Here is a 15,217-nt window from a genome sequence, read left to right as displayed (position 1 = left end):
TTATAAAAAAAAATAATGGAATAAAGCAATTAAGACGTCACGATTACTTGTGAAAATGTAACATTTAATTAAACGTCATTGATTGGATGGTAATGAATTAATCGAATGTTAATGAAACGGTTACTCCAGAGTTTATTGTTATCCGGAATGCCGGAAGGATATAAAAATTCTGAATTCAATTGTGGTTTCTATAACTTCAGGGTCGAATTGAGAAGCGAGTACCGACTAATCAATCCTAGATGCTATGCAAGTAGCATACACTTGAATTAGAAAGGCACTGCATTTGCAACAGATCGTTATTTTTTGAAGTAACGATAACGATTCAGTTAACGGCATGAATATTATGTGCAGCAGAATAAATGAATCGATAGATAATTGAATTAAGAATTGTGTTGTATATTATTTAAAAAATAAAAATAAAGAAAAAGAAAGTGTCGTTTTTCGTATGAAATCGAATTACTTTATCGAGTAATATTTTTTAATTGTTTTTTTCTAAATAAGATACGTTATAACGTTTAATCAATACGATACAGATACTTATGTACCTAAATAGTTTTTAAATAATAAAAAAAATTAATTACTAAAGATCGTTTGAATAAGTATCTGTACGTGTATCGTCATTTTTTAAAAGAAACTAACAATAATTTGTTTCGCTTGGAAGGACCATATTTAATTATTTGAAGTTTAAATACTATAATATATTATATTTGATCGTAAATAAAATCAGGGAATTGACTTCAAAACCTAACCAATTTAACATGGAATAAACGAAAAGGTTAGGAAATAGGAAAAGGAATATAAACATTATTTGTAAACGTGAGAAAACCTTTTGTTTCGAACACCGACACAGCGGTTTTTGCAGAATTTCATTAAAATTATTCACGTGTATTATTATCATCATCATCATCATCATCATTATTATTATTATTATTGAATGCTATAATTATTAAATTAATTCCAAAATGATACAAAACACTTATTCGTACGATGCTTTTTCTGGAACTCGTTCAAAGGGGTTGACTTTCTATCTCAACGTAAGTACGTACAAGTAACAATAATGATGCTTTTTATTTTTTCTTTCTTTCATCGCTTTTTTTTATTATCAATGAAAGCAAAGTATACTGATTAACGCTGCTAATTAAGTGCACCCGGTAAACAATGATGGTTTCTATAGTGTCGAATTAGGATAGTGGCTTGGGTAGGAGCTAATCAGCACACCATATCTATGTTGCTTCTTCTCTTTCTCTTTTTTGCTTTTTTTTCACAAGTAGGAAAAAAACGTTGAATTTGCATTCATCACGGCCGAGATAATTAGAGAGGCTCAACGTACGGTAGAATTTTTTTATAGCGAGGCTGTACACGGTGTTTCATACCTACATAGAGAAAAAGAGTGGAAGAGAGAGAGAGAGAGAGAGAGAGAGAGAGAGAGAGAGAGAGAGAGAGAGAGAGAGAGAGAGAAAGAGAGAGAGAGAGAGAGAGAGAGAGAGAGAAAGAGAGAGAGAGAGAGAGAGGGAGAATCTTATCCATTCACCTATCCAACCATCCACAATTTTGTTTCTCTCTTTCCTATTTTTATTTTTTACCTGTATTCTCATACCGAGCATGTTGTAATGGGACAGCCTGTTACACGAGTATTCTTTTTTAAATTTTAACGAGGCGTCGTGTCGAATGTCGTGTTGTATCGATGTACGTTACAGTGTGCGTTGATTCCTGTAAAGTTGTCCTAGATATTCATAATTCGAGTTCACGTGTTACGACGAAATGCACGAGAATATTGTTGCTTATCTATCCAAAAATATTTTTACATTATTTTTAGATTATTTTTTACATAACTTTTTACATTATTTTTAGATTACTTTTTACATACTTTCTACACATTATTTTTATTTTTATTTCTTTTTATTTTCTTTTTGTTGATAAAAGTACGTTCTTTTTTTCATTTGTTTATCTTTTCATTGAAATCAAGATATAAACGTGAATATGTTTTTGTTGGACATTTTTAGAGAAGACTTTTTTCTTTCTTTTCTTTTTACATGAATAGAAAGAACCTGCTTACTGTTAAATGATATTGCAATTGTTTTGTAAATATCTCAAAATCACTGAGAAATATTTGAGAAGAACAGAGAGGTGTCATAGTTATCTTAGTCGTCATCGATTCTTTTTATCACTAAGTAAACCAATTTATAATTCCTATTTCCAGTTAAATATTCTGTGAATTTATATTAAGACGTTCCATATTTCTTTATAAATTTATAATACACTATTCTATATTAAGTAATTAAGTAAGTACTTGACACCATTCTGTGTGCGTGGGCGCGCTCACAAATGTATCTAACATTTCTCTGATATCGTATATCGTATGTCCCAAAAGGGATCGAGCCCTCTATTGGCCGAAAATATCTTTGACTGGTAACGAGAAGACGTTTCAAATTACGTGAGTGAAAGGAGCCGGGAGGATACATCGAGGGATCGGTATACTCGATCAAATAGTTAAGGTAGAGGGAATTAAGATGCGACTTGGTAGGTACACATTTAGAATTGTCCGTGATTGATGCTTTCGAGCATGGAACAACAAGGATTGAGGATGTTTGCCGACTTTGATAATCCCTTCGATGTCTAACGTCGCCAACGATAGTCCAACCAAGATGACGGATCTGTCTCTTGAGAGAAACAAGACATGCTTGTAGCGAATGCAAATCCCAATGTGCTTGAAGTCTAAGGAGTAGAAGGAATAATTGATCATTGATAAAAGTTTGATAAATATTTTCAATATTTTTAATATTTGTTCAAGATCGAAACGATTGACATTTTCAATAATTCTAAAATTTATTATTTTAAATCAAGTATTATACTTACGTATAATTATTCGTCCTTTTCATTTCGTTATCGTTGAGAAAATAGAATAGAACGACATATTTATTATAAAATTTAACATATGAGAATAGGTAACAGTAAAAAATCGTTTCGCTCTACATCTTCATACGGATAATTTATTTACAAGAGTAAAACATTTTTGTACAATAATACGTCGAGAATCGCGTGAAAAGAAGATGTGAAAGTTGTGGTAGGAGGAACACACTTGGGTTATTCATGGTGTAAATCATACGAGAGTTCGACTAGATATAAGTTTCTTTGTTTTCTTTTTTTTTCTTTTTTTTCTTTTTTTTTCTTTTTTCTTTTTGTTACGATATTACTTTCCTACTGTTTTACCTGTTCTTTTTTTCTGTTTTTTCTTTTTTATTTTTTACGTTTTTTTTTTCGTTAATTTCATTTAACACTTATACCGTAGTAGAAAGTATTCTGAAGGGATAATTGTATTCTACCTACTCCAACGTCGATATCTCTGTTTGTCGTCGTCTTCTTTGTTCTTTTTTTTCTTTTTTCTTTCTTTATTTTTAACCTTAATTTATACTTTTTGACACACTCAGTTTACACTTAACATTTTTTTTCGAATCATTCACTCATTCTCCCTCACTTTCTCTCACTCTCGCTTTCACTCTCACTCTCACTCTCACTCTTTCTCTCTCTCTCGCTCTATGGTCAGTGTAGAGAGGACACAGCTATTTTTCTTCGTTTCATTCTCTCTCTCTCATTCTCCCTGATAAACGCAGTCTTTCATTCGATCAAGCAAATATAACATACAGTTCGTTTCGCGTTGAAATGCACGATTAAAATTTTCAAGGATCAAGCCATAGAAAATTGCCGTTTCCTTTTCTTCGTTCTATTCATGAAAACGATGATTAACCGACGACGGGACGGAAATACATACGTTTTCCATTTCCGAGAAAATGTAAAAGCATCGACAAGAAAATTAATTCCCATTCTTTGTTTGTTTTATTACGTTCGATCCTTGACTATACTTTAATTTGCTTTGAATTCTTCGTATCATGCATTTTTACCAAGAATATGAATTGTCAAAAATATTCTAACCAGTCATTGTAAAATTTATGTTTGTTTTTGTTCCGGCGTGGAAACGATAGTTTTTATTTTACGAGCGTAAACTTAATGAACGAGTTAGTTTTGTCATCGCTCTCTTTTATTAAAATACGAAATCATAAAAAGTACGTTTAGTGGCGAGGAATTCTCGTTTCTTAACATAACTTTATTTCGGATGGCTAAATTAATTGTAACAGTAATTAATAAAAAAATCATTTGTTTCTGCATCGAAAAACGAATTTCTCAATATGATTTTTCTTTTGCTTTTCTTTTCCTTTTCTATTTTTTTCTTTTTTCTCTATTTAACATTCAGCTCGAATCTAGGGTAAGGGCAACAAAATCACGTTCACGGAGAGGGTGTATATATTTAAGAGAAAATTCAAGGAATTGAGACTCTGACAAATTTTTAGTAGTTTCCTTCGAAATTTGGTCTCCCTAGGAAAATCGTTTCGATATAAGCCGGTAAATGCTTATCATACAATCATTCGAGATATTTTACGAAACCCAGAAATATCTTTAATGTCATATCCTCGAATCGGAAAAAATTGGAAAGTCGAAACAAATAAAGATGGAATAGAAATTTGAAAGTCGATGAGTTCGTTAAAAATAACTTCGTAAAGAAATATAAAAATTTTATTCAGAATCTTTAGAGATACCTTTATGAAAATAAATGTAACATTGATACGCATTTGACATGATGTGTCCTTATACACATCGATTTTCTATATCCATCAAGAATTACTTTTGTTTTTTACGATATGCGATCGACAGTATCGGCATTATTCGAAATTGAACTATCTATTTTATTTCCTGAGTGGCGAATTAAAGAAGCATTATTTTTACGTGTACGAAAATGGATGTTTGAAGTAAACTAGATATACGATTTTAATGTAAAACACTCAAATATTTATCGCTTTCCATCAAACGTGAGAAAATTATTTTTCTTCATTTTTGTTACGAGGATACGGCCGAGATATCCCGAGTGAAACTAGATTTATTACTTAGCGTACTTTTGAAGCAGTTTGAAAGAGCGTTAATCATATTCTTGGAGAAAATTAATCGAAAATTCGAATATCCTTTCCGCTTTTTCGAAGAAAAAGGATAATCGATAAAAAACTTTTCCTATGCAAAAAGTGCTCTGACAATTTTCAATGATTGTTTCCGGAAAATACGTTCTTTTATAGTCTTTTAAAATCTTATATATCGTTGTTTCGATCGTATTTTAATATTCTATCTGTCAAGAGTATCATAAATATCTCAACTTATAGATAAAAATATATGATCTCGGGAAAAGATAAATCCGACATAACGTTGTATATTTCTCTTTTGTATTATCATTATTGAAAAAATTTGTTATATATGCTTGAAAAAAGGATAAAACATATTTCTAATAACTGGGTCAACATTGATACGTATGCAAAAGAGTAAAATCGATCTTCTTTTGAGTCAATGTAAGTGTCGTAAGTTCGTTTCTTGTAGGAAATACTAAACGGCGAACATCTTTGGAAAAGATTTATTTTCCGTGTGCGTCATTCGTTTCAGCATGGAAGCGCGCAGATGTACGCCAGTAGAAAATCATTTTAAACCGCTCCATGTCAGAGTTTATATCGCCATTTCTTTCGTGAACCCAACGGTAGGATCAAATTGTGGTCGTGCAAGAAGGAAATATGTAGGTAGAATCCATCGAGTTTTATGTTTGTAGATATACGTATATGTATATAAACGCGCGTGTGTGTGTATGCATATATATATATATATACGCACACATATATGTACTTGCACATGCAATATACGAGTACGATTCTCCAATATCGGAATGCTTATAAATTTATTGACAACCGTCGCGTTCCAATTTTCCCCCTCGAAATGATTCGCAATTCAGCTTGGTTGCATTAAAATTTCGAAAGTTTTCTCACAAATTTAGAATTTTCATTCGTAATAATAATATCTTGCGATTATATTGATATATTCATCGAGTTGCTGAGCCCTTTACCCTTTTTTCTTCCTTTTTTATTTCTTCTTCTCTTTCATTTTTTTTCTTCGTGATTGTTTCATAGTCGAACGTTCATTTGAAATGAACGGAATTCATGTCGATGCTTTTACAAAGGATACATTGTTTTCCGTGAATAAAGAAAAGAAAAGAAAAGACAAAAAAAAGAGAGAGAAGTTCACTCTTCCAAGATAAGAATTTTATCGTCTAATAGATTTTTCAAGATATCATCTTACAAACTCGCAATCGTATAATTTCCTTCTTCTATTTCTTTATCTTATGTCTGGAAGGAAAACGTAACCATCCTCGTCATCGTTCGATCTTTTCGAATTCTCCGCGTGAAAAGAGAACGTTTTTAAAGCACGGAAAGAAGAGAGAGACGGTGAAGAAAAATGAAGGCGAAAGGAAAAAGTAAAGAGAAGAAAATAAAAGAAAATAAAATAAAAGAAAGAAAGGAAAGAAACGAATAGAGGAAAAGAAATATGTTCCGATTTTGAAGTAGAGCAAAGAACGCTCGAATCGATAATTTCATGTAACAAACGCTTCCTTTTTCTTACTCGCGTGGACTATATGCACGGTTTAATCTGATTTATGAGTTTGCGCATGCGACACTATATTATGCACTTTTCTGATTTATAGTTTTGCGTAGAGCTCTCTTACGATAGCGGAGGACCCGTCAGCCGTCATTATAATCTAATGTGTGTTTTCCTTAGATCGATCTCTCCGTTCTCACAACGTATTTCTCTCTCTCTCTCTCTCTCCCTCTCTCTTTTTTTTCTTTTTTTTTGTACGTGTCTATGGTGTGTATATCTGTGTTTACGCGTGCGTGTTTTTTTCACACGTATAAGAATATCGCGTACATATATGCGCATACACTCGCTTACGCAATCCATCGCCGACGAAATTAAAATCCGGCTTCGTGGGGAAATAATTTATGAGTTCGTCGTTTAGTGGACGAGCGGGAACGTGCGCGAATATAAATTACGTTTATTGTAGAGAAACGACGTTCCGCGAAGTTCCATCGCGATCTCATCGAACGAACTTTCCTCGTCTCTTCTCTTCTCTTCTTTTCTCTTTTCTCTTCTTCTCTTCTCGAACTTTGACCTTTTCAATCGACGATACTTGATTGAAGATAAACCGGCACACTTGGTACTCTCGCGTATTTTTAGCCAGTCTTCACTATTTTTTTCTTTTTTCTTTTTTATCTCCTTCAATTTATCGATCCATCGATTTCGAATAAACTCGATCGATATTCTCAATATTATTTTCATGTCCTCTCTAAGTTGATAAGAGTGTAACTCGTATGTAACTCCTTATATAATGTTCTATAGCTCAGACGGTTTCGGCACGAATTTGAAAGAAAGAAAATTCGTTCGAAATTCGCGCCTCGCGATTTTTTTAAATCGTTCGTAGAAGGAAAGGACGATCATAAAAATCTCGCTCTTCCGCCGAATTTTCTTCAGGCCTTCATTTGACTTGTTTGAGTTCATGCGCCCGCACATTATCTCAATCTGCCCAAGAAAAAGACGAGCAGAAGGAGAACGGTCTTCGATGTTGGCGAGCCCGCAGCTGTGTTACCGTGTTGCATCGCGGCTGGATGCTCTCCTGAAACAAATATTGATCCTTTAGATCACCCTCGAGTGCGAACATTAAAAATACAATTTTTACATATTTCACGATTTTTATTTTATGTATTATTATTATTTATTTATTACTTATTATTTTATTTTATGTATAATGTTTTTCTTATATATATATATATATATATATATATATATATATATATATAATATAATATATAATATATAATATAATAATATAAATATATAATATATAATATAATAAATAAATATATATATATATATATATATATATAAGAAAAATAATTAAAATAATTATCAAACAATTTTACGTCGTCAATTTGTACATTTCAGTAAAAAAAAAAGAAAAATCCAAGTTTTGACGTAAATTTTAAATATTATTAAATTAAATTCAAAAATTTTAAAAAGGTACTTAATTATTTTTTGTTTTATGTTCTATACATAAAACAAAATTTTTTAAATAGGATGAATACTTTCTATCGGAGTCATCGATTTTTAAGAACATACGGAAGAAACAACATTCAAACAGTTATATATTATATGTTCCGAACGTATGCGGAGAAAATCTTTAATTGCCTTATGGAACCACGTTAATACGTTTCGACCGATTTCTCATCAATCAGCAGACTGTAACCTGTAATTATTGCTCTGACGTGCGTCAGAAAGGGGACAGAAATACTGCTATCGTAGCGAACATAGAGTAATCAGCTGGCCTTTGGTATACACTTGCTTTGACAAGTGTATTCGATTGAGCTGTTTGTTTTGCACATGTATTATCGTTGCGATTTGATATAAGTAGATATACTGTCGAATACAAAATCAAAATTTCGTTTGAAACTTTGCTACTAACCGAAGAAATATTTCGTATAATAACGTTTTTAATTTAACCAGAAAAGCAAAGGATATTTCATATATTTCTTCGTATAAGATCTTAAAGAATATTCTTATTCGAAAACGAAACACATTTCAGCTTTTCGATTAACTTTTTTATCCGAAAAGGAATGTCGATTTCTGGAAAATACTTTGGAAATGCAAAATGAGAAACATTCGTTCCTTCGGAATCAATTGAATTTTCCGGACGAGCAATCGACAAGTTGATTGAATTTTTCAAACGAGGGTTATCGACAAGTCCATGGGACATCCTGAATATTTAATTATTATGTATTTTAATTTTTCTTTCAAATACGATAAATCATTTTACATTATCACGGATGAAATAGCTTATCGTGAAATAAGTTCCTACTTTTTTTTTAGGAAGATATACTTCATTGATGTAATTCTTTTAATATCTAATGAATCATTTTCTCCTTTCCTCTTTCCTTTTCTTTCTTTTTTTCTTTTCTTTTTTTTTACGTACGTCATAACATGAACAAGGACGCAGTGCATTGATTTTCTTTCATCGTGTCTTACTTGCAGTTGCACATCACGCGCAATATGATTTACATGCGGTACGGATGAGCAGTGAGAGGCGTGACAAGCTTTCCGGTGGTCTATGACGTGACATCGTGCGGCCGGTAATTTTGTTCAAAAATTTCACCCTCATCCACTGAAATCATCGAACATCATCTTTCTTTCTTTCTCTCTCTCTCTCTCTCTCTCTCTCTCCTCTCTCTTTGTCTATCTTCCTCTTACTATCTATCTCACATATATATTCTAATATTACGTAACATGCTATGTTGAATTACGCGCAAAGCTCGCATTTAACGGGTAACGATTCGTGAGGATAAATATGTGAACTCGGTTGGAGATATGCAAGCACAGAAACCGACTATGTTGTGTATGTTGAATATATGTATGTATATGTAAATATACGTGTGTTATTTAAATGCTTTCAGATTAATTGGATCGTAACCTAGTCCGCTTCGATAGGTCATCCACCGTTCGATCATTCTTCCTTTTATTTTGCTTTTCTAACTGATATGTAGAATAAATGATTTTTGGTCTGTTTTTCTTTTTCCTTTTTTTCTTTCTATTTGTGACGCGGGCAGTTTTGAAATTGGGAAGGCAGAAAGTCAGCGAAATTTTTGACGAGAAAAATCTCGTATTTTGAGATCAATGAAAAAGGAATACATGCGTATACATAGAAATATTTCATATCTATTTTGTAAGAGCAATTGTAAAAGCGTCATAGTTTTCTTTCTTTCTTTTTTTATTTCTTTATATAAATTGTTAAATAAATATTGGAGAACAGTATAATTAAAAAATACATTCTTTCCAAATATGATTTGAAATTCGTCGTAGTTCGTTAAATCATGTCGTTTGTCTGACTACAGACAACGTACATGTTTGAGAAATGCACACGAGCGTAAACGACGACAAGTTTTTCTTGAAAAATAATCTCAACGGAGTGGAAATCGCTCGTGATACCGCGAGCTTCACCCTTCTCTGCCTGTTATGCATAACTGAATATTTATCTTTCCGTAATCCTCAGTGAATTCATCGGGTACCGAGGAAGGATAAATTCATGCACTGCATCCAAGGTAATTACAGAAGACGTCAAGCTCGTTTATACTAGAGAAAAACACTTATATCGTATCAAAAAGGATAAAATAGGGAAATAGAAAGAGGGAAACAAGATATAATTAAAGTGAACTTTTATTAAATTCACAGCATATGTAACTTAAAAAAATGTTTAAGAAAAATAATGATGAAAGTTCCATCGTGATTTTACGAAGTCGATTAAATCGTAATTAATCTGATATTTACTTATATTGAATAGTTACATACACATACACACAATGTAAGATTGGAACTTTGCAGTATTCAAATATGTAGGACTTCACTGTACTTCTTAATTATTTGTCCTTGAAATAAAAATAAAAAAGTTAAAAATGACAAAATGAAAAGTAACTCTTGTATTAATTGCTCGTCGAAGACTGTACACGTCTTATCCCTTAACGAGTTTCAATGCATAAAACAAAAGAATAATTGCGACTTTGGCGCCTCAAATGTTTTTTTTGGTATATTTTCTATAAAAATGCTGTTCTCACCTTACATATAACATAATATTTTCTGTTATCAATAATGTACTTTAAAATTCAATGATTACATACACGGATTATTTTTATTATTATTATCATTATTATAAGATAAAATTAAAAAATACACTTACACAAAGTAAGATAAAATTTCAAATCAGAGAGAGAGAGAGAGAGAGAGAGAGAGAGAGAGAGAGAGAGAGAGAGAGAGAGAGAGAGAGAGAGATGTAGAATTTTCACGAGCTAGATTCATATCAATAATTTACAGCTTCCCGACTCGATGTTTCATGGTTATGAAAGTAATATCCTTTTTGAATACCGCTTTTCCTGCTCGGATAACTCCGAGAAATAGTTAATGAGTTTGTGCTTGCGATCATTCATGCAAATCATTCATCAATCGAATTTGTTAAGAACCACATTTTTAATAACTCAATAATTATTGAAAAACATTGATAAAATCCTTTAATTTAGAAAGGATAAATTTAATTTTTAATTTCTACGACACAATGTCAAAATTAGCTTGATCCTTATTAATATCTTGCTTTTACATTGTCAAGATAGAGAAGGAGAAATTCAGATGGAAGAGAAGCAAAGTGATCGTGTGGCTTTTGTAACATTTAACAATGATTAAGTTGCAGCAATGTGAACAAAGTTAGACGAACTTAAATCTCGTTGTTACGAGTTTGACTGCAACGAAATAATTGTTCCGAGAGATTGCAAAGGTTGCATCGGAGCCATTTGGGATATAATTGTAAGAGTGTGTTACGAGATAGAGAAATAGATAGAGGAAGAGAGAGAGAGAGAGAGAGAGAGAGAGAGAGAGAGAGAGACAGAGAGAGAGAGAGAGAGAGAGAGAGAGGAAAGATATGTACGTTGGTCTAATGCGACCTGGTTGGCCGCTACCAAAATTATGTGGTAAATGCAGTAGTGGTTACGTAGACTAAGAGAACCAGAACTGGAAGATCGACTAGTTATGCATAAGAGAGAAATAGACAGATGTGTAAGAGAGATAAATAGATAGATAGATAGATAGGTAGATAGATAGATAGATAAATAGATAGATAGATAGATAGATAGATAGATAGATAGAGAAAGAGAAGGAGAGAATGAGTAAGTAGTAAACAAGAGCTTCAGTGAAGATCCAATACCGCAAAATTCTCAACGTTTCGCCTTTGATCCAAGCGAGTAAACGAAAAGCTCTCCTCTAATTTTCGACTAGTGCTTTCGAGTCTGGTATTAGCACGTTCTCACGCCCTGTGTGTCTATTATCCGATCGTCTGTAAATGACACGATGATCAGCTTTTCCACTTGTAGGTTTTCTCGAAATCACCAGGCTTCGATCGAATCTAATGTATTTACTTACATGAAGTCGAAGTTGAGATCCATAGTAATGGTTAGTCTAAAACTTTTTTCAAAATGACGTTTATTTTTAAAATAATTAAAGATGGATCATTAATGTACATGTGATTCTATTTTATAACGATCGAATGTAATTTTTTGTCTTCTTCAAATTTGTCTCTTCCACACTGACATATACATAAATATATATCGTTGTTAACTTATAAATTTGATTGATAGATCATAAAAGTTTGTCATTCATATTTTCAATGTGAATACTGAATTGTTAGAAAACAAAGACATTGTTTTTACGTTTACAGGATACGTTTCATTTTCGTACTATTTCGTAGTGTAGATCCGTTAGCTGTCCCATGTCGGACAAAACGATACTAATCTCGTTCGAAAGTCGAATCGAATTCAGTAGCTTTTGCAAGCGCGAAAGACTGGAAAGAATAACTGCGTGTTAATCACAGTTGGTTTGTACTACGCAACAAAAGATTTTCCAGCGAAAGAGAAAGGGAAACAGGGATTGAGAGAGAAAAACAAGAGAGAGAGAAAGAGAGAGAGAGATAGAGGGAAAATTGATGAGTGAACGACGAAGCGTGAAACCAACAGCTAGATCGCAGTCTAACAACTCGTGCGATCGTTGGAAGCAAGTAAAGAATTCACTCTTTTTCCCATTTTCATCCACTCCCCTTATCCTCTTCTATATTCCCCTTCAACCATTCTCTTTCTCCATGGCAAGTTCAGTCACGCGTTCCGACAGGAAGGTAAGCTTCATCGAGTTGGTTCTATTCGCCAAAAAAATCCTAGCTTTGATCACATCGTTGAAAATCGAAGCGGGTCAAAGGACGACGTTTGTGTCGTCCGTAGGAAAAATCCTGTCTGAATCCGATGGAAAAAGATAGAAAGAAAAAGAAGAGAAGGTTCCACGACTGGTTTGAACGTTCGGGAAAAAGTTACTTTTCGAAAGCTCGTTGTAAGCGTTGAAAGTACAGTCTCTTTCTCTCTTTCTCTCTCTTGCTTTTTTTTTCTCTTTCTTTCCTTTGTCTATGTATTGCTTTGTTTATCTTATTAGTTCACTTTATCGTTGTTTGCTAACGAAAAATTTAAATGTTTTAATAGAAATTATCAAAATTGACAAATATCAGAGAACAACAGTAGTTCACATGTGTATGTCAACCGTGAAATCGTTTGTTGTTACGCTGGGTGAAGCAAATGTAAATCCAGCAGAGTGCAATGAAACCTCGTTAATGGACTCGGATAAGGTATTTTTCGACAACGATTTGTTACGATTGTCTCTCTTTCTCTCTCTTTTGTTACTATATAAAATAAAAGAGAGGTATATAAATAATGTCTAATGTATCTTTCTTTCGTAATTAATAATTGCAAAAAGTGTTGATAATTGCTCACGTGGAGATGCCTCTTTTATTTTAGAGAATTATCTTTTTTCTATCTTTTTTATATGACTCTTTCTCTTTCTCTCTCTCTCTCTCTCTCTCTCTCTCTCTCTCTCTCTCTCTCACTTTCTCTCTCTCTCTCTCTCTGCCTCTCTTTCTATAATTTAGAGTAGGTATCAGTATTATCATGTAGCGTCAATAAATTCAAATTTTGAAGCGATTAATTGAAAGGCATAAATAGTCAAAAGTTTTGATTAATTTAATCAATCGATATGAAATTAATTATTATAATAAGTGATTGAAAATTGTCAATATATGTTTGCTATTAAATATTTTTAAACACTGTTGTATGACTATTACCTTTGTATCTATCTATAAAAGATATATATTCTTTTGTCGCTGTTATAAATATTGTAACAAACTAATCAAAATGTACAATTCATACGAATATAGAAATAATAAATATTTTTCTACTATAAAATCTATAAGTGAACGAAGTTTAGGCGAATAAAAATGATGGAAATAATATAACGTACGTTTATCGATTATATTTTTGTTTGTAAAATTGATAACTAACACATTAGCTTTATTTCAATCTAATTGGTAATTTTATTTTTGTTAAAAGTAAAAATTTTAAATGAAATTACTAAGCTACGTTCTCGTCAGATATCCTTTCTTAACGAGATCGTTAAACAGACTTTTTCATATCGTACAATCGTCCGAAAAATGTTTCTTTTCCTTTACAACGCTTTATTATTAGTCATAACACGGATAATGTGTACTTTCGGTTATTAAAATGGACCGAAAAGAGTGCGAAGAAAAGCAGAACTTTTTATTACTATCGTTTCGCGTTCCTTTCTCAGGCGTACTTTCGGAAATAATCGTTTGAGGCGTCTTTATAATCCGAATATACGTTTCCGTGCTAAAATGAAAAAGAGAACTATGCTCGTAAAGATTTCTTTGTCATCTTACAATATACACATACACACATACAATATATATATATATATATATATATATATATATATATATAATATATTGTATAGTGGTATATTTTACTTTTCGAATTAAAATTAACATGTTTCGATAGATAGTATAATTTCCTTCTATGCATTAAGTTTCAGAACATATTTAAATCGTTTTACAAGAACAGAATTTGTAATTGTTAAAACATTTATATAATTAATTTTTTTTAATTTCTGTATAAAATTTTATTATTTTCCAAATGAAACTTAATGAAGACGAAGTATCAGGCTAGAGCGTGATGTAATTTAGCATAGCTTCTCTATTATGCCTATTCATTGATCCATCTTATTTTGGTTTTCCGATAGAATTACATTGACAAAAAAGAAGAGAGAAAAAGGAGAAGATACTTATAAAGAGTATTTTTTAAAACAATAAGATATTCCACGGACAATAATTAATAATTCGATCAGTACATATTAGAATAATGAAAAAGTCGGACATTGAGAGAGAAATTGTTTTTAAAGGTTGATGATTTTAATGGTCCGAAAATGGAGATGGGATTGTGATATGGATTGAGAAAACAAAGAGAGCGAGGGAGAGAGAGAGAGAGAGAGAGAGAGAGAGAGAGAGAGAGAGAGAAAGAGAGACAGACAGACAGACAGACAGAGAAAATAATTTTTTCTTCTTTGATAGCACGTTTCGCAAATAAAATCTCGGATTTTATACAAAGATTTTATAGGTAGGTATTCGATTTTGTAGCGAAACAAAATGACGAATGATATAAAAGTAATTATAAGACACGTCTCGAAAGAAATTTTCGCTTCGTTATTTCGTTCGATTGATTTTTCAACGTGGAAATGAAATTAAAGCTAAGGTAGGTCGTTATGTTAGCTACAAATTAAAACAAGTTTCAGGTTATTCAAATTTCACGATGCAATTTGCAGCTAACTTTAATGCATATACGTTTTTACTTTCAATTTCTCTCTCTCTCCCTCTATTTTTCTCTTA

At 32.1% G+C, this 15,217-nt stretch overlaps 1 protein-coding gene across 1 annotated transcript in view; it reads right to left on the bottom strand.

Moving 5' to 3' along the window:
- Positions 1 to 2,970: 2,970 nt before the first annotated feature.
- LOC124426141 (zwei Ig domain protein zig-8-like) overlaps positions 2,971 to 15,217 on the bottom strand; it is a 289,633-nt gene continuing 277,386 nt past the window's right edge. Inside the window, exon 6 of the mRNA XM_046967462.1 lies at positions 2,971 to 7,531. Within this exon, the coding sequence (XP_046823418.1) occupies positions 7,428 to 7,531 (104 nt within the window). The 3' untranslated portion in view covers positions 2,971 to 7,427. The remainder of the gene's footprint in view (positions 7,532 to 15,217) is intronic.

Source organism: Vespa crabro, chromosome 8 (assembly GCF_910589235.1).
Source record: "Vespa crabro chromosome 8, iyVesCrab1.2, whole genome shotgun sequence".
Classification (NCBI taxonomy): Eukaryota; Metazoa; Arthropoda; class Insecta; order Hymenoptera; family Vespidae; genus Vespa; species Vespa crabro.
Note: the sequence above shows the minus strand (reverse complement) of the source record. Positions and strands in the feature narration are given on the sequence as shown.